The sequence below is a fragment of the Schistocerca gregaria genome, chromosome 1, assembly GCF_023897955.1.
Source record: "Schistocerca gregaria isolate iqSchGreg1 chromosome 1, iqSchGreg1.2, whole genome shotgun sequence".
Taxonomy (NCBI): Eukaryota; Metazoa; Arthropoda; class Insecta; order Orthoptera; family Acrididae; genus Schistocerca; species Schistocerca gregaria.
Window position 1 is genome coordinate 602,326,695 of NC_064920.1, and position 20,629 is coordinate 602,347,323.

A 20,629-nucleotide genomic window follows, 5' to 3' on the forward strand; every position below is an offset into this window, starting at 1 on the left:
AATTTTCATCTGTCCCCGTGGCTAACGAAGGAAAGAGGACATTAAATAACACTAGCAAGGGAAAACAGGACACTACTGGCCAAAAGAGGTCTCCTAACATCAAACAGTCGCATTCATTTGAGGTAAATTTTTGAGAATGTAGGTCAAGAGCAAAGCACTGAATGGAAAAAAAATCTTGGACCATCAGAAAACCGGGAAAGAAGAGATACGAAGCGTTAGAGGTGTTGTGTTATAGAACGATATTAAAAATTAGGTGGACTGATAAGAAATGTGGAGGTTCTTGGCAGAATCGGTGAGAGGAAGAACATGTGGAATATATTGAAAAGAAGAACGGACATTGTGATTGAGACAGCTGCAGCGGGAAAATCTACAGAGTTAACCGAAGACAACAATGAAGTCGTTGTGTGAATAAAAAATTAATTACATCAATAATATTTATTCAGTGATGGATTACATAAATACGGATTGTCCATCAAACATGCAACTTTATGGAGACAGTGTGGAATGCGCGTCGAACAGGCAAGTAGTATACAACATGCTTAAACACAGGATGTTCGGAAATTCCCATTGCATACTTCTAGGAATTGAACGGTGGAGGGGGGAATTGGGTAATTACAATAGTGAACAGAAACCTATGTCCGTAAACGTGACATTTCTGTTCTACGACGCTTTCTGATCAAATGTATAGCGCGTCCACGTCTCCTGAGACAAAGAGGAAACTATCGCAGTTGCTTGTCCTGGTGTGCCGTACGGTAGACAGGATGACACGCACTACGTCAGACGGTCACTTGATGTCATTTATCGTCGTACACAAAGTTTGTTTTACGAGACTCTTGTAGAGAAAGAAGAAGATCTGCTGGCACGATTTACGCCCGCTGCACTACAAATTGAAGAGACATCACAACTTTGGTGATCGACACATCGAACCGCTGTTGTTCTGCATCAGCACTGTTCTTTACATATAGCTTGTTGAGTTCCTTCCTGTTTTGGAATAATGTGAAAACATAATGTGTAAGTGTTAATAAAAACAATGTGCTTAGGTGATCAATGTATATTTCCTTTCGAATGGTTATCTAGTAACTGTACTTCGTCATGCCTAGTTCAATTCCTCAAGCAGAAGTAGATCAGTTAAACTTCTGGACTGTAACCCTTGCAGATGTACTCACTTCTCTCTACACGTGCTAGAACTTCATAACAGGCATTCCCAAACAACCTGTTTACGCATAATTTTCATTTCAGTGTAAGCGCGAAATTAAGTGGGAATGAACCTTCTACATTCTGTAAATGACGAGAGATTACCACAGCGTGATTTCTTATTCAAGAGTCGGCGCTGAAGACCATGGGTTCATTTGTGAGAAGGAGATGTGTCTAGCAGCACTAATCAGAACACAAGTTACGATCCCGACGTACCATGACGCAATTTATGATACCACAATATTGCTGATCGTGCTGGCTAGTATCACACGACTACAATATGAGAATGAAATCCACAGCTTTATGAGGCTCATAAACAATGCTATACAAGATCTAAGTTTACAGCGCGATTTGTCCACGAGAGGATACAAGATGAATTCTATTTGGTGTGATTAATCACAGAAAAATTAATGCAGATGAGTAGGAAGAAAAAATCTTGTGATGTTCGAGTAGAGAATTAATAGTGTGCTGCTTGACACGGTCACATTGATTAAATAGCTAGGTGTACCGTTTCAAAGTAGTATGAATTAGAATGAGCATGTATAGATTTCAGTTGGTAAGGTGAATGGTCGCCTTCGGTTTGTTGAGAGAATTTTGGGAGGTGTGGTCCATCTGTAATGGAGACCACGTATAGGATGCTCATTGTTGGGATCCACGTCAAGTCGGATTAGAGGAAGACATCGAAGCATTTCAGAGATGGACTCCTAGATCTCCTGCTGTTAGTTTCGAACAGCTCGCAAAAATTACATAGAAGCTTTGTGAACTCAAAGGGCAAGATTCTTTTCGAGGAGTGTTATTGAGAAAATTTAGAGCGGCATTTGAGGCTGACTTTAGAACTATTCTACTGCCGGCAACATACATTTCGCGTAATGGCCTTAAATATAAGATTAGAGAGATTAGGGGTCATATGGAGGCATATACCAGTCGTTTCTCCTACGCTCTCTTTCTGAATGGAACGGGAGAGAAACTGACTATTAATGGTACAAGATATGGTCCGCCAGGCTTCATGCTCTAGCTTGCGGAGTTTATATGTAGACGTAGATGTAGAATTACTGTCCTAGTTCCGAGTCGGCCAACATTTCGCCTCGTAGGCCATGCCCTGGCACGACAGTCTACCGCTCAGCCTCGCCACCCACACTTCCCCCACTGCCACGGTACACTGCCAGAGTGCTTGGAGCGGGGAGAGGGCGAAACTGCGAACGTGTCGTCATTAAATGGCAATAATGTCGCATTGCATACGACTACCTTTTATATTTTACATTTCCCAACAATAGATGTCACAAATGTAACAAATTTTCAATATTGTTTAATTACACAGGCCAACGAAATTTTTTTTAACTTTTTTTGCTTTGATAATTGACCTGTGTAGATTTTTATGAGCTGAATGCAAATGTAGACTTAGTTTTCCTTTTTTGTATGACCCATAGTTTTTACGCAATATGATTCTTGTTATGTAGTACAAAAATCCTATGCTAAGCAATCAACGGGGAAATTAATGAAGCACTTTGTTACAAGATAAACATGGTTTTTATTTACAGTAAGCTACTTAAAACAATGACATGTGCTAATAGAGGCTTCACTTGTCAGCTGGAATTGGTTTGTATTTTCTCTTTCTTTTTTTTCCTTGAAGCTTCTTGTGTAGCGTTTTCTATGATGAGTCTCTTGGTGAACTTCTCGGTTAAGTGACCAACAGCAGTCCCCCGTCATGTTGGTGTTCCAGCGGCCTTGGTAGCGTTTTTACATCACTTTAATAGCTCTCGTTGATCGTCACTAAAATCTCCCATATTGTCCGGGAAGTAATCAAGGTGATTGTTCAAGATGTGGACTTTTAGGCTCATTAAACGTCCTATAGTATTAAACTTCTTTAACATTGTAGCTATAATAGATACATACTGTGGGTCTTTTTCATGTCCTAAGAACATTGTAACGATTTCCTTAAATGATATCGCTGCTTCTTTCTCATTTAAGGTAATTGTGGATTCAGAGTTAACATCAAACATCAATTTTCTAATGTCAGGCCCGGCAAAGACGCCTTCTTTTAATTTGACTTCTGAAACGTGTGGAAACGTTTGGCAGAGATACTTAAAACAGGGTACATCTTTAGGCAAATCCTTTACAAACTGTTTCATTAGGCCTAACTTTATATGTAGAGGTGGAAGGAATACGTTTTTTGTATATACAAGATTTTGCGTAGAATGTTCTTCTCACCAGGTTTTAAAGATTCCATCACAGACCAGTTGGTTCTGTACCATCGTTGCTCCCTAGCCCTACTGTCCCATTCTCACAAGAGACACGGAAATTAGGTAAAGCCACCTTGCTGACCTAGGAGCATGCTTCTTACTGTTAGATGGCTACATATCATCCGACCATGAGCAGAATAGCCTTTTTTATTCACTACTATTTTTATGTTTTCATAGCTTTCTTTCATATGTACAGAATGTCCAACAGGTATAGATGCATACGTATTACCATTGTTTAATGAAACACCCTTTAAAATAGTTTTGGATGAATCAATAAACAAACTCCAGTCTTCCTCTTTGTATTCAATACCAAATTTATTCATCAGATTGGGAATGTCTGAAAAGCACACGAAATCACCTTCTTGTTGAAAAGTCTTAGAAAATTGCTGCTCTCTCTTTCTATACATGTATATGCTGGTTCCAACTGCCAGTAAGTTCTTTTACTTTAATCTATAGTCAAGCAGTTCAGCTTTTTCTTTCGTTAAGCCCAGATCCCTAACCAAATCGTGAAGCTCGGTCTGAGTAAACAATTTGGGCTCTATACTTTCTGTATTACAATGTAATTCATCATCATATAGTTCATATAAATCACATAGTACATCAGAAAATACTTCTGTTGAAATACAATTTAAATCATCTGGTGGTTCAGGAATCGTCAAATGTACACCATGACCTACTGGTCAGATGGCGGACGGAAGGTTAGGATAGCTTATGACCTTCTTGTTTTTCAAGTTATGACCAGTAAAATAAAGACTGCAAAAGTAACAATCATAGAAATGATAACTTGGCTCCCTTCTTATCATAGGAACAGCAAATCTAAAGGTTTTTTTCTCGTTTTTGGACCATTTTCTCAGATTTCCAACACACACATAACGTACCTTATCCTGCACCCAAAATTTATCTTTATTACCAAGATTACATCCAAAGTATGATAGATAAACCTTTTCCACAAAGTCTGGAATATTTATTTGGTGTTTTTTAATCACGCATTCACCACAATAATAATAAAAACTGTCATTGTCAAAGGCTTGTGACGATAGATAGATAGACTGCCTCTTTTTGTGCCAAGAGCCACTGGATCTGTGAACGTTCTTCGTAATACGACAGAATAGCGATTGGTAAACAGCGCTGACACATGAAAACGCAACATCGAAATGTTCAATGAAATGCTGCCCTGTTCGTGGAACTGCCGAGAGAGACCCAGCAAAGCCGAGAGAGGCCGGAGATTGGCCCGCATGCGGCCCGCACACCGCGGACGCGTGGAGTTCGGCAGGCTGTCGCCGGCCCTGTCTTAGGACAAATGTATCTAAACTTTTCGATCAAGTCTCCTGTGAACTGCCTTGACAATACACATAATGCAGATTACTTGTTACAGTACATTTTCACCTGTTAAAGTAGACGTTCTACGTGGTGTCCTCGGAGATTGCATGCTATACTCTACACGGTCTGCAGTGAGTTAAAAATTATTTGAAGCACCTCTAGATTGTCTGTAAAATCTTGACAAATCTGTACAAATCACTGCTCCAGCACTTTACCCTTATCCATGAGAGTGCTCTACGCTTCACTTCATAGTGAACAGGGGAACATGTTGTGTTCCTGGTGCATTTATCGCTATCCCTAGCTATAGACTATGGGCCAAATTGGAGCCCAGTTTTGATAAGGGACTTAGTGGAAAAAATTATGGTTTTGGGACTTAACACACTAAACTACTGCTTACTTCTTAGCCTGAGGAGATTTAACTTAATGTACCAGTGGTTTTTATGAGATCTTGGCCCATACCTCTGTTATTCTAGATATGATAATGAACTTATGCAAAGAAGTATCAAAAGAGCTTATAGTGTATAGAGATTCTTGCAGAATATGAACAGTGTAAAATTATTGAATTACAGTTCCAGTGATTTGGAATAGTTTTTGCACGTCGTCCAGGAGCTAAATTTGAACTCTAATTGTTTTTTAATCAAATATAAATTTTGCCGCGAATAAGTAACTAGGTTCGGCGGCTAATAGTTGCTATCGGTAGGCGGCAATGGCATCACTACCATGTTATTACACTTTCTATTTATAGCTCATTACTAAGTTGCTATGCACTTTGTCACCGACATGGCTTAATTTTTCTGTCCGTAACTAAGTTTCATTTTCGGTATTTCTGTGTAACTGTGCACACACCTATGCCATTCGAAATACGTCTTCGCTCTCGCACATCCCATATGCAAGTCCTCCCTTCGTCGTGACTAAATGCGAGACTTGTCTTCACCGCATCCTAAATATAGCTCCCACTACGTATCGTAATCCATAACGTATCAGCGCGCTCGCTTCTCATTCGTTGCTACTTCCACTGGTCCAGTCCTAGCCGACACAGTCATCAGCTACGGCAGTGACTACAAATTACGGGTACTTCACAGCTGTGGAACCAACAGAGCGATTAAATTTTGTTTTAATTATATGAGCGCTAATGCGCTGAGTATTTTGATGTAAAATATAACATAGCTAATTCTCATCCAAGACGTCTTAAATCCATTATTTCTCATTCCGTCCAAATAATGTTCATATAACTTCCACCAAAATTATTCTAAAAATACAAAACATTATGTTCCATTTGTTCTTCACTGTATTCTGTCTGATAAGAGTAAGGCATTGTTACATTGCAACGTTTGCTACTTATTTGTTAAAAATAACAAATAACAAGTACATAACTGCGTGTCCACAACTGTATGACAATAAAAAGCTAGACAATAAGAGGAAAAAAAGTATGTCATTACTGCTTTTTCTGTTATGTTATTGTTTATTTGTTGATCTTAATCAATGATAGCAGTTAATTATCGTCATTCGGTGACTCCTGCGCCACGCACAGCCATTGTTCATTGGTATGGGTATAGCTACGTTTTGTAATTTTACAGCTAATTTTATGTTCCTTTTATGTATCCTTCGAATTTATATCCTGCATTATATTAAAGTTGAAGGTCTGAAAACGGTCATTTGATGATCTACCCAGCCACCTTTAAATAAACATGTGGTTGCCATCTGAATTGTTTTATAATTTATTTGAAATATTACAGTGTGATTGATGACTTTCTCCAACTATGTTTTTAAAAATAAAGGATGGTTACTATTGTACTAACAGTGTTTGTAAATGCTTCAGTGATTATGATTTTACAATCTTCTTCACAACTCAATTGAGATTAACAGTCGCAACTTCTAAAATGAATAAGACAGAGAATGATTTGATTGTTTGAATTACTCTTGCTCAAATGTCTGTAAGATACTCCTTTTAGTTTCTTCATACATCCACTGAAAACCAAGTTATTGTTGGTTTCATGCGTACAGCATAGATCACTGTCTAGACAGCAAGTGTGCAATTAAATAAACTTTACAGAGGTTTTCTGGTCTCTAGGGAAACAGTCACCCTAACAAGGAACTTAACTGAGTGGAATGCCTTTTCCGTATGATAGCCTTCGTTTTTCCACAGTCGCCCTGCTATGTGTCTTTGAAAGTACTTTTCGTCTTAAGGCCCCCGCTAAGCTAGCTCGTTGCTTCTCTGCTAACACTCCCGCGTGGCGACCTACCACCTTTTAATTTCCCATACGTTAGCATTAATCGGGACAATGTTTCATACTGAAGTCATTAGTGGTTTTTAACCACGTATTCACAATTATATTGCAGTTGTTTAATTTGAGGACCGATGGCTTCTCGAACTTCTTTGTTTCTGTTACCCTATACTTTCACTCATGTCAGTTTTCGCTAGTAATTATCGTACACCCCATATAACGGAGCTGCTTTCTATTAACTTAATTCTACATTAAATAACAATGCAACACATTTATGATCGTATAATTTAAATTTTATTCAGGAATTACATATTGGCATTTTTACACATATAACGCAAATTTATAATGAACTACATCTGTTATGCAGTAGCGACCGCGCGGTGTAGCCGCGCGGTCAGGGCGCCTTGTCACGGTCCGCGCAGCTTCCCCCGCCGGAGGTTCGAGTCCTCCTTCGGGTATGGGTGTGCATGTTCTCCTTAGCATAAGTTAGTTTAAGTTAGATTAAGTAGTGTGTAAGCTTAGGGACCGATGACTTCGGCAGTTTGGTCCCATAACATCTTACCACACATTTCCAATTTTTCCAGTCGCGCCCATAGTGACGCTGCGGCTGGGACCGACGCTAAGAGCTGATAACATCAAGGAGGGTGACGATGTTTACTTCGAGTGCCACGTCAAGGCCAACCCTCCGTGGAAGAAGCTCACGTGGCTGCACAACGTAAGTTTACGCAATAGCACAACGCAGAGTATGATAACGGCACTTCAGTTCACCGTAGTACCTACATAATGCGTCACCATAGTACCTACAACATATAGCGCAGATATTTAAGTAGTCACATGTCTAGTCCAGAATTAGACAGCACTATCGAGACGCAGAATTAATTCTTATGGGTAATTTTTTACATTGTCCACTCCAAGGGGGCGCAGAACTCGTTTATAGGTTCGTGTGTGAAGAGCATGCGGCCGAAGCCATCGCAATACTTCTTCCTTTCTAGTGCTGCGATCTTATTCTGTGACTACACCAATTCTCTCACCAAGTCACTTGGACAGATTCCCTTCTGACAGCCGAGTTTCCTGGTAGGACACTGACCATGGCTTTTCCAACATTGTTCCATTATTTTCACCTACTATTTTGGTTAAGTGATTTTCGGTCCTCTCAACTGTTTTTGATCTTAAGCTTCCAAGATTCAGGAAAGAAAGGTTCAGTCAGTGTACTTTATTTATTTTGGTTGGAAACTGAAGTAAAGATCGGTCCTAATTATGTAATCATATAGGTCAGTCCTAATTACACAATTGTTTGCCCCCTTGGAGACACACTCAAACTCTGGTTTTTGGTGGGAAATATATTCAACTGACGAGCTGCTGGTGTCAGACAGAGAGGACTTTAGTATGTGTATCACCTGTAAGCTTACAGCTGAGGACAGTGTCTATAGCTGTTTGACATAAGCGTTTGCTACTGATGCCCGCAAGGCAATCATCCTGCATTCCAGCTAATTGCTACCACAGCTGATGGAAAAAAATGCATCATCATTCTAATTGTCGTGAAAATACCAGCACTCCCAACAAACCGGTCATAATGCAATGAGGAAAATCATTGTCCCAAAATACTGTAGAGGCGGCGGTAGTTGAACGTACATTCTTCTCGGTGGGCGTTCATGAACTAATCAACTTGTAGGCAGCCTTAAACCCCTTCCATCCCTCATCCATCCCTTCCTCCTTCTCATCATTGTAGGCAGGGATAGAGGCCTGTTTTACCTTCCCATTGATGATCCAGAGAGAGATCCTTCTGGTGGCAATAACATACTGTCTCCAGTCTGTAGAAATCAGACACAGATAGACAAAAGGTAAGAAGAGAATGCTGTTATCAATCAGTTAAATATATCTCTCAGACAGACTGGACCCCTCTAGAGCAACAACGAAATCCTGGAGAATGCTCCAGTTCGCATTTTCAATTGACTTGGTGCTGCCACCGCGCCCTGCTATGTGATCTACCGCCCTTACACCGTTGCGTGAACTTGCTGCGGTTGCTGACCGCCGTCAGCCGATTGTCCTTCGTCACCACAAAAGCATGTATAGTTCACTAAAGCTTAGGAGAAAAATGGAAGGCCGCCACAAGTGCACCTTGTTCGTCTAAAAGATAGCGACACATGTCGCCACATGGTCAGGGCACAGTGGGCTTCATCAGCGATCACACACAAAGCATAAGCATGCCTGCAATGCCTCCAATAGGCCTGATATTATGTGATGGAGAACGCTTTTATTTAACGTCAATGCATCTCTTATAATAAAGCGACTATTTGAAACGAAAACACAATCGCGAAGATAGTAGATGTTTTCCTTCCACAAAAAGGAAATATTGGTAATATAACTCTTTAGCTGGATGAAATTAAATGTGCTTACATCTCCTACAGAATCTTTTTGCGACGAGTTTTTCGCTCTTTGCGGGTCTGTAGAACTGTCGAAAATAGCGTATAAGCTGTAGAAATCGAGACTTCACGCTTGGTAATAGGCATGCATAGTTGTATGTGTGTAGAGACGTCAGTGGCGGACGGTTGCGGTTGTAATCCATAAATTTTTAATTCTTCATCTATAAATTAAATTGCATGGGATGCACACTATGTAGGTACAAGGAAGAAAACTCTCACGTCCAGAATGCTAAGTGCTGCTGACACACTATCAACTAACGAATAGGCAGTGATCTATCCAGACCATCACACAGGATTTCAAAACTGCACCAGGGTCCACGGCAAGTACTGTGACAGTTAGTCGGGACGTAAGAAAACTTGGTGTTTCACAGTAGAGCGGCTGCTCATAAGCAACACATCATGCCGGTAAATGTCAAACGATGCATGGATTGGTATAAGGAGTGTAAACGTTGAACGATTGAACCGTGGAAAAACGTTGTGATGAATCACGGTACACATCCGATGGCAGGATGGCAGGGCGTGGGTAAGGCGAATGCCCGGTGAACGACGTCTGCCAGAGTGTGTAGTGCCAACAGTAAAATTCGGAGGCGGTGGTGTTATGATGTGGTCGTGTTTTTCATGGAGGGGGGTTCGACCCCTTGTTGTTTTTCGTGACACTATCACAGTGCAGTGTTTTAAATACCTTCTTGCTTCCCACTGTTGAAAATTAATTCATGGATGGCGATTGCGTCTTTGAACACGATCGAGCACCTGTTCATAATGCACGGCCTGTGGCGGAGTGGTTGCACGACAATAACATCCCTTTAATGGAATGGCCTGCACAGAGTCCTGACATGAATCCCATAGAACACCTTTGGGATGTTTTGGAACACCGACTTCGTGCCAGGCCTCAACGACCGACAATCATACCTCTCCTCAGTGCAGCACTTCGTGAAGAACAGGATTCCATTCCCCAACAAACCTTACAGCACCTGATTGAACGTGTGCCTGCGAGAGTGGAAGCTGTCATCAAGGCTAAGTGTGGGCCAACACCATACTGAATTCCACCATTACCGATGGAGGGTGCCACGAAGTTTTAAAGTCATTTTCAGCCAGGTGTCCGGATACTTTTTATCACATAGTGTAGGATTTTTAGGTGTTGAACCATGTAACCGAAGGAGTATGTACTTAAGCTTTACGATCATTTTCTCATGCTGGTACCTTCCTGTTTCTTTCCTAGACAGTGGAGTAATGCTTCATGTTTGACAGCGAGGTTGATTTGCGTAAAATACACTCCTGGAAATGGAAAAAAGAACACATTGACACCGGTGTGTCAGACCCACCATACTTGCTCCGGACACTGCGTGAGGGCTGTACAAGCAATGATCACACGCACAGCACAGCGAACCCACCGGGAACCGCGGTGTTGGCCGTCGAATGGCGCTAGCTACGCAGCATTTGTGCACCGCCGCCGTCAGTGTCAGCCAGTTTGCCGTGGCATACCGAGCTCCATCGCAGTCTTTAACACTGGTAGCATGCCGCGACAGCGTGGACGTGAACCGTATGTGCAGCTGACGGACTTTGAGCGAGGGCGTATAGTGGGCATGCGGGAGGCCGGGTGGACGTACCGCCGAATTGCTCAACACGTGGGGCGTGAGGTCTCCACAGTACATCGATGTTGTCGCCAGTGGTCGGCGGAAGGTGCACGTGCCCGTCGACCTGGGACCGGACCGCAGCGACGCACGGATGCACGCCAAGACCGTAGGATCCTACGCAGTGCCGTAGTGGACCGCACCGCCACTTCCCAGTAAATTAGGGACACTGTTGCTCCTGGGATATCGGCGAGGACCATTCGCAACCGTCTCCATGAAGCTGGGCTACGGTCCCGCACACCGTTAGGCCGTCTTCCGCTCACGCCCCAACATCGTGCAGCCCGCCTCCAGTGGTGTCGCGACAGGCGTGAATTGAGGGACGAATGGAGACGTGTCATCTTCAGCGATGAGAGTCGCTTCTGCCTTGGTGCCAATGATGGTCGTATGCGTGTTTGGCGCCGTGCAGGACTGCATACGACCGAGGCACACACGGCCAACACCCGGCATCATGGTGTGGGGAGCGATCTCCTACACTGGCCGTACACCTCTGGTGATCGTCGAGGGGACACTGAATAGTGCACGGTACATCCAAACCGTCATCGAACCCATCGTTCTACCATTCCTAGACCGGCAAGGGAACTTGCTGTTCCAACAGGTCAATGCACGTTCGCTTGTATCCCGTGCCACCCAACGTGCTCTAGAAGGTGTAAGTCAACTACCCTGGCCAGCAAGATCTCCGGATCTGTCCCCCATTGAGCATGTTTGGGACTGGATGAAGCGTCGTCTCACGCGGTCTGCACGTCCAGCACGAACGCTGGTCCAACTGAGGCGCCAGGTGGAAATGGCATGGCAAGCTGTTCCACAGGACTACATCCAGCATCTCTACGATCGTCTCCATGGGAGAATAGCAGCCTGCATTGCTGCGAAAGGTGGATATACACTGTACTAGTGCCGACATTGTGCATGCTCTGTTGCCTGTGTCTATGTGCCTGTGGTTCTGTCAGTGTGATCATGTGATGTATCTGACCCCAGGAATGTGTCAATAAAGTTTCCTCTTACTGGGACAATGAATTCATGGTGTTCTTATTTCAATTTCCAGGAGTGTACTTCAAATACCATCCGTCTGGATCTCTGTAATGTTGTTGTTGTTGTGGTCTTCAGTCCTGAGACTGGTTTGATGCAGCTCACCATGCTACTCTATCCTGTGCAAGCTCCTTCATCTCCCGGTACCCACTGCAACATACATCCTTCTAAATCTGCTTAGTGTATTCACCTCTTGTTCTCCCTCTACGATTTTTACCCTCCACGCTGTGATCCCTTGATGCCTCAGGACATGTCCTACCAACCGGTCCCTTCTTCTAGTCAAGTTGTGCCACAAACTTCTCTTCTCCCCAATCCTATTCAATAGCTCCTCATTAGTTACGTGACATACCCACCCAATCTTCAACATTCTTCTGTAGCACCACATGTCGAAAGCTTCTATTCTCTTCTTGTCCAAACTATTTACTGTCCATATTTCCGTGTTCCAGTATTACTACGGAATCCAAACTGATCGTTCCCAAAGTTCGGCTTCTACTAGTTTCTACATTCGTCGGTAAGGAATTCGCGTTAGTATTTTGCAGCCGTGACTTATTACACTGATAGTTCGGTAATTTTCACATCCGTCAACACCTGCTTTCTTTGGGATTGGAATTATTATATTCTTCTTGAAATCTAAGGGTATTTCGCCTGTCTCACACATCGTGCTCACCAGGTGGTAGAGATTTGTCAGGACTGGCTCTCCCAAGGCCGTCAGTAGTTGTAATGGAATTTTGTATACTCCCGGGGCCTTGTTTCGACTCAGGTCTTTCAGTGCTCTGTCAAACTTTTCACGCAGTATCGTATCTCCCATTTCATCTTCATCTACATCCTCTTCTATTTCCATAAAATCGCCCTCGTATAGACCCTCTACATACTCCTTCCATATTTTCGCTTTCCCTTCTTTGCTTGGAACTGGGTTTCCACCTGAGCTCTTGATATTCATGCAAGTGGCTCTCTTTTCTCCAAAGGTCTCTTAAATTTTCTGCAGGCAGTATCTATCTTACCCCTAGTGAGATAAGCCTCTACATCATTACATTTGTCCTACAGCCATGCCTGCTTAGCCATTTTGCACTTCCTGTCGATCTCATTTTTGAGACGTTTGTATTCCTTTCTGCCTGTTTCATTTACTGCATTTTTATATTTTCTCCTTTCATCAATTAAATTCAATATTTCTTGTGTTACCCAAGGATTTCTACTAGCCCTCGTCTTTTTACCTACTGGATCCTCTGCTGCCTTTACTACTTCATCCCTCAAAGCTACCCATTCTTCTTCTACTGTATTTCTTTCGCCCATTTCTGTCAGTTGTTCCCTTATGCTCTCCCTGAAACTATGCACAGCCTCTGGTTTAATCAGTTTATCAAGATCCCATCTCCTTAAATTCCTACCTTTTTGTCATTTCTTCAGTTTTAATCTACAGTTCATAACCAATCGATTGTGGTCAGAGTCCACATCTCCCCCTGGAAATGTCTTACAATTTAAAACCTGGTTCCGAAATCTCTGTCTTACCATTATATAATCTATCTGATACCTTTTAGTATCTCCAGGATTCTTCCATGTGTACAACCTTCTTTTATGATTCTTGAACCAAGTGTTAGCTGTGATTAAGTTATGCTCTGAGGAAAATTCTACCAGACGGCTTCCTCTTTCATTTCTTACCACCAATCCATATTCACCTACTATGTTTCCTTATCTCCCTTTTCTTACTCTCGAATTCCAGTCACCCATGACTATTAAATTTTCGTCTCCCTTCACTACCTGAATAATGTCTTTTATCTCATCATACATTTCTTCAATTTCTTCGTCATCTGCAGAGCTAGTAGTCATATAAACTTGTATATGTAATGTATAAGCCATATATTTCTTCTGAACAGTGTGTTATATCACTGCAACGCACTCATGCCTACTACACATCGACTAGAGGTTCTACCCTCCTCGACATGCACGCATCTGGAGAGCTCTTGAGCTTTCGGATGACTGCTGTTGCTAAAATTGGTGCTGCAGGGACGATTGTTCAAGGAGTGTGTAGGAGGGATCTGTCAGTCTCCGACTTAATCCTACGAATGAGAGAATACCCTGTGACGCCCATCCATACAGGGAAAGATGGCCAGTCGTAATCATCATTCCTTTACTATGGTCGAGGCGCTATAATTATATAGATAACCTAATTACGTCGGTATAGGACCATGAATTCGCATTCTACTATGTAGTAGTTGCAAAATAGTGAGGTTGGTGATTTACCGTTGATATACCTGTTGGGAAGCATTCTTCTGTGTCACTGGCTGGCGTTGAAACCAGTGGGACAACTGATATGTATATGGTTAAATGGATGTACTGCACAGTCATCTAGCTGCACTTCCGATTTGGTATATGGTACTTGCTAATTAGTGGAGGCGTGATTTAGCGATTTAGCTTTAGTGATTTAGCGATGAAGCACGCTGTTGTGTCATTGGCTGGCGTTGAAATTACGGAACAATTGATAAACGTACTAAAGTTGATCGCGCTGTATACTGCAGTGTGTATTACGGTACATCATCCCATATAAAAAGTGTCTTTCACTTCCTGTCCATCCGTTAGTACACAGTTTATTACCGCAAAATGACTGACTCAGACAGCTTGGTTGAGATGGAAGGAGGAGGAGATTAGTGTTTAACGTCCCGTCGACAACGAGGTCATTAAAGACGGCGCACGAGCTTGAATTAGTGAAGTATTGGGAAGGAAATCGGCCGTGCCATTTCAATGCAACCATCCCGGCATTTGTCTGAAACGATTTATGCAAATCACGGAAAACCTAAATCGTGATGGCCGTACACGGGTTTGAACCGTCATCCTCCCAAATGTGAGTCCAGTGTACTGACCAGTGCCCTGTCCCGCTCGGTTGGTTGGTTGAGATGGAGGGAACCTTGGCGGGACATTAGATATGTGCTACTTGTCACTATGGAGCATGAGATGACAAGAGTTCATCGTCTTCAGACAGTTGATTGGAAGCGTTCCTCAATGCTACAGACTCGTCCTATTTCCATATGCTGCGATGTCCCGCACATGCTTTTATTCTTTTCGTTTCACGAATAAGATAACACTACCTCTTCTTATTTCTACTACCTCGCGCGCATTGTGAAGGGCATCTTCCGGCGGTGGTCGACAACTGGGCGTTAATCTGGTATACGACTGCAAAATAAGGATAGACTGCTTATCGAGCCGGCCGCTGTGGTCGTGCGGTTCTAGGCACTTGAGTCCGGAACCACGCGTCTGCTGCGGTTGCAGGTTCGAATCCTGCTTCGGACATGGATGTGTGTGACGTCCTTAGGTTATTTAGATGTACGTAGTTCTAAGTCTAGGGGACTGATGACGTCTGATGTTAAATCCGATAGTGCTTAGAGCAATTTGAATGCTTCTCGAATCGAAATACCAAGACATCGGCTACTCCATCACTGTGGAAGATGAGCTTACCTGTATAGTTGGTAACCTTCTATAGCTGCAAACGCTCTAAAATGCCACAAACTCTTCCAGTTTCCATATGTCTTGCACATTTTTGTCAATGAGGAACATCGATTCTGTGTTTTATTCATACCGACCAGTGTGTTGTGGGTGCTGCGAAATTTACACCATGCGATACTCAGCTTTCTGCGAGAGCCAAGGGATGGAAACGTGTTAATACCGTTTTAACACGTGACACAGACCTCGAAGCCATGGTGGAAAAACAAAGTGAGTTGCAGTGTACCAAACTGTAGGTGTATCCTGATTGGATGCGTTATAGCCGAAATATCGTTGTATTAAACTGCTTAAGAAGGACAAATACAGAATCTCTCTCTTGCGATTGAAGTCTGCTGGATATGGTCTTCCTCCTGTACACTCGACAAAACTTTACGCAGATCTGTGCAAGCGACTTCGAGCACTGGCCATTTGCTCCACGGGGTGATATGTGTATATGTAATGTGATCGATGTGAACGTGCAGACGTATTGATTTTTCGATACATCGGAAGAGAGAGACAAGGTGAAATCTTATAGGACGTTCTATTATAGGGAGTGGTTTAACTGGTTAACGTTTGGATGCAGATAGTTCTCTCTCTCAAAACGTCACCGATTTTCCTCGTACAAGTAATGGAAATCGGATCTATCCATTCTCGTAGAATCACGACAGTTCTTGTTATTATCGTCACGATTTCATGTTGAAAACATACATGCTACCGCAAGACCATTGTTATTTTATATTTCATAACCTCCAATTATAAATTAGACACCACCTGACTTATAGCTCGTTGTGGAACATAGAAGTGATAGTGTTTTATTCCGCCTACCATGTGAGTAGATTGCGTGAAACAGGCTATGATGATCAAAAAGCTTACAAAACTGGAACACAGTGGTCTAGTGTGTGATAGAAAGTTCATAGGCATGTCGGTAGAGGGGAGTTATGGAGCAAAAATGTCAAATGTAAGCATGCAGTCGGTAATCGGTTTCGGTGTCATGGGAGAAAGTTAGAGACGTGGTAAAACCTTATAGGAGGTTCTATTACAAGAGAGACTCTCACAATTTGTTTCGTGAATGCAGTTGTGGTAAAGCTTCACTCTGGTATTAGGACTTGCCAAAGTCTACTTGAATTGTAGCATGTTGTTGTCGCACGTAAAATGATTGAGATTTTTTCTGACGTGTGAGCCAGCGCATGAAAGATTCTCTTCTCGAATGTTATTTCACGTATCTGAACACACAAGTACATTACAGTTTATTAACAGACACTGTTTTGAACTCAAGACACTCTCTCAGGTCGTGTAATTTGTCCATGAAGGTGAAAGAAATTTGTTAATGTAGATGTTTTTTCTTCGGAGTGTAAGTTATCGCATTATCTTTACTTCGAAGGCAGTTTGGAAATAACGAGGACATTCCGTGTGATTGGTAATTTTCACAGCAATATACTGGAAGCTTTTTGTCTCAATATTACGCCGGGTCGACGTGTGTAGGGGCTGTATAGCCTGACTTCTGGATGTAGTCTGCGGTGATGCACTTCGTTGGATGTTGCAAAATAATGAGACTCTAAATGTACCGTGCAGTCGAACGTAAAAACTATGCGGACCTTGCTCATAAAAGTAAAAGAAAATGGTCTCCTCCTGTTTTCTTGGAAAGAGGACATCTATTATCGTCGTGATTGTGTTTTCCTTTTTAACAGATGCTAGAGTATAAGAGGTGAATTGACATTAACTGAAAGCATTCTCCACCACAGAACGACACTCCTATTGGGGGGATTGCAGGCATACATAGATTGTGTGTGAGGTCACCGACGAAGCCTCTGCATCCTAACCAAGGGGGCAGCGTGCTGAGGTCGAGCTATGTCGCTATATTTTAGACGAACAAGTTCCACTTTAAGTGGGCTTGTATTTATCTCTTACGGTTTATTTGACTATACGTGCTTTTGTGTTGGTGAAGGACCGTCTCCTCAAGGTGGTTAATGACTGCGGTACACTCATGCCACGCCTAAGGGTGTAGTCCGCAAAGCAAGGGCGCGGCGGTAGCGGCTGACCGTTTGATAAACCGAACTGGAGCGTTCTCCAGAATTTCATTTGGAGAAATACGTTTAATATATTGCAAGCAGCGGTCTCCTCTTACCTTTTCTATATCTGTGACTGATCTTCCCTCACTGGAGACAGTATGTCAATGCCACCAGAGGGATGTCTTTGTGGACCACCAGCGACAAGATGGAACAGGACCTATGTACAGTGAGGAGAGGGGGAGAAGGAGGTAAGGATGAGGGGAGGGAGGGGGGTTGAAACTGTCTCGAAGTTGATTAGTTCATGAGCGCCCATTGAGGAGAATGCACATTGAACCACCACCCTCTCTGTAGGCTCTTGGGATGACAATTTTCCCCAGAACATGTGTTACATTACGACCCGTTCATTATGAGGTGTGGTTTTATCACGATAGTTCCGAAGTGTAATTACAGCATGGAGCATTTTTATTTTCATCAGTTGTGGTAGCATCTATTGGCTTCGATTAACTGGACTGCAGGGTGTTTGTCAAACAGGTACCAGCAGTGAACTTGCGATCAAACAGTGATAGATACTGTCCTGAGCTGTATGCTTAAAGGTAAAGCATTTATTAAAATCCTCTCTGTCGAATACCAGCATCTCTTTACTTGAATATATTTCCCAGCAGAGCAAAAAAAATAAAGATCATACGTGATACCAGAGCCTTTTCCTGCCAGTTCATAGGTGAAGTGTTGAGTTTGAGTGCACCTGCGATGGATGCATACAGTTGTGTAATTAGGACTGATGTGTATGATTAGTTACGTAATTATGATCTATCATTGCTTCGATTTCCCAAACTAAATAAATAGGGCGCACTAACCTAACCTTCCCTTCCTGCATCTAGGCAGTTTCCATGTGTTGGGGGATGCACCTGGCCTTTCTGTTCAAAGGACCAGGTTTCGAGTCCTGGAAAGGGCTTTACCATTTTTAATTTCCCATCACTACCAAGCGATTCCGGTTGTATAATCGTGTTAGAGGTGTGCACTGGGGCCTTCCGTGCAGGAGGACCTTGGTTTACGTCCCAGGAAGGGTACTGCTACTTTTAATTTCAAGCCATGGAGCGTGGGATGTCAGCACAGACCTGCTACAAAGAAACTCCAACCAAAGTTCGAAATTCCGGCAAAAAATCGAAATTTTCCCTAGTAGGGTATGCAGTGTAAAGGGAGGGCGAGGGCTGGGGAAGGGGAGGTTGCAGGGACCCAAGCGCTGGCAGAGAAAAGCACATGACATAATCGGTGGGTGGAGTGGGCGTGGTTGGTAGCGATAATTAATTGACCAATTTAATTAATTTGTATATCAACTTGATATCGAAATTGCACCGGCACCCCCAGTATCCTACTATTTTTGTCACTTCCAGAAACGAGCACCCTTCATGATACCCAAAATGTACTACCCCCCTGAAAGAAAGCTAAATAAAGCTACTGAAGGTTGCCAATTGCCTGTCTCATTTTAATGCGCGGAAAAAATTCGATCGTATACATGCTGAATCCATTTGGCGACCGTTGCCGCGACTGTGGGCAGTTCGCCGGTTATACCTCGCGTATTTACTCCCATGAAGGGGACCTCCAGCTGTTTTGCAAGAAAATGTGACTGTTGGGAGGGAGTAGATCTTTCCTACTTTTGCTTCCCACAGCGTCATCTTTGTAGATGTCAACAGCCAGTAGCTGACCAGAGAAGTAGTATTCCCCTCCTGTGCTTACCCTTTCGGACACCCTATCCCCAGCAATCTACATAGAAGTGACTCGACACTGGCCATTGGCCGAAAGACCTATGAACTATTGTTCCCGGATGTACTTACTTCTATTTCGTTCTTACGTCTATAACAGGTAAGCGTTCTCAAGAGTCCCGATCGCCTAAAGTAGTGAAACAGAAAGATAAGCAATTTAGATTGAAGGCTACTCTAGTAACCTGCAGGAGTCGGATTCTGAACTTCCGTTTCTTGATGTTGTTCGACTCCGGAAAGTGACAGGCAGTAACTCAAATGTACGACCAATTCTTTTGTATCCTTCACGACTAACCCCGACGCCCTTAATGTGACAAGAAAATGGAATATATCAGAACCATAATAACTTTATTTTCCTGTTTTGCGGCCTATGCTGTTCTCCAAGGCACACGTTTCATTCATGCCCATTTTCCAGTTCTTAGAGATTCTGCTGGAACGATACTGTCCCTGAAAGTGAATATCGAGGGATGTGTACCTTGTTTCGTGCAGATATCGTCAGTGAGTGGCTTTTCCTACATAGCACAATGGAAGCAGTGACAACGCTAGTGGAAACGACTTTAGCTAAGCAGGGCAATTACTGACGTTGAGATGGCCACCTTAATCCAACAACTTCTCATGAGGTTCTCTACAAGTTGGAGATCTAAATTCCCTCTATCTCCCGCAGGAAATACCACGTCGTCTTGTAGGGGCCTTCTGATTGACCATTTATTTCCCATCTTGATCTCTCTGCTCTACTAAAGTGCCACCCATAGCACCCTTTCCGTTACAGACTTGATACTGTCTTCCTCCAAAATTGTGGTCCCTCTAAATGGACGTTACATGAACAGTTTTGTGACAATGACAACTTTCCAGTGATCCTGTCACTTCCTTGGAACTGCCAAACAGACCACTTATCATGATGGGCTCTTTGAAGAACTAACATGCACCTGTATACCTCTGCCAACATATCCGTAGCCTCTGTGTCAGATCTCATCGAAGAGATTGTAGGAAGTGTTTCCGACGTGATCAGCCGTGCTGCCTTTCTACCGTCAGTGCCATGTATTAAACAAATTGCAATAGCTGCTCAGGAGCGCCGAAGGCTACTGTAACATTCCAAGCAACTCCCTTCAGAGACCACACTCGTCAGTTTTAAGTGGACCATGCAGAGGCTCGCAGTCTAATGAAAGACGGTAAGAAGAAATGCTGGGAGTACGACTTTTTCCTCCTTCATAGTAGTACTTCTGGTGATGTATAGGTTTTTCTGAACACCTCACGACCGATTCTGAGAGAGCGCTGGAGTTCTCTTCTTACATGGCTACTTCTGGAATGCATAAAAGGTGGGCTGAAGACATCGCTATAA

At 42.9% G+C, this 20,629-nt stretch overlaps 1 protein-coding gene across 1 annotated transcript in view; it reads left to right on the top strand.

Annotated features, from left to right (window-relative positions):
* The window catches only part of LOC126363580 (nephrin-like), a gene marked incomplete at its 3' end in the record, with an annotated part of 482,953 nt that overhangs the window by 431,790 nt on the left and 30,534 nt on the right, over positions 1–20,629 (top strand). The window contains exon 8 of the mRNA XM_050007978.1: positions 7,564–7,694. Coding sequence (XP_049863935.1) covers positions 7,564–7,694 — 131 coding nt within the window. The remainder of the gene's footprint in view (positions 1–7,563; positions 7,695–20,629) is intronic.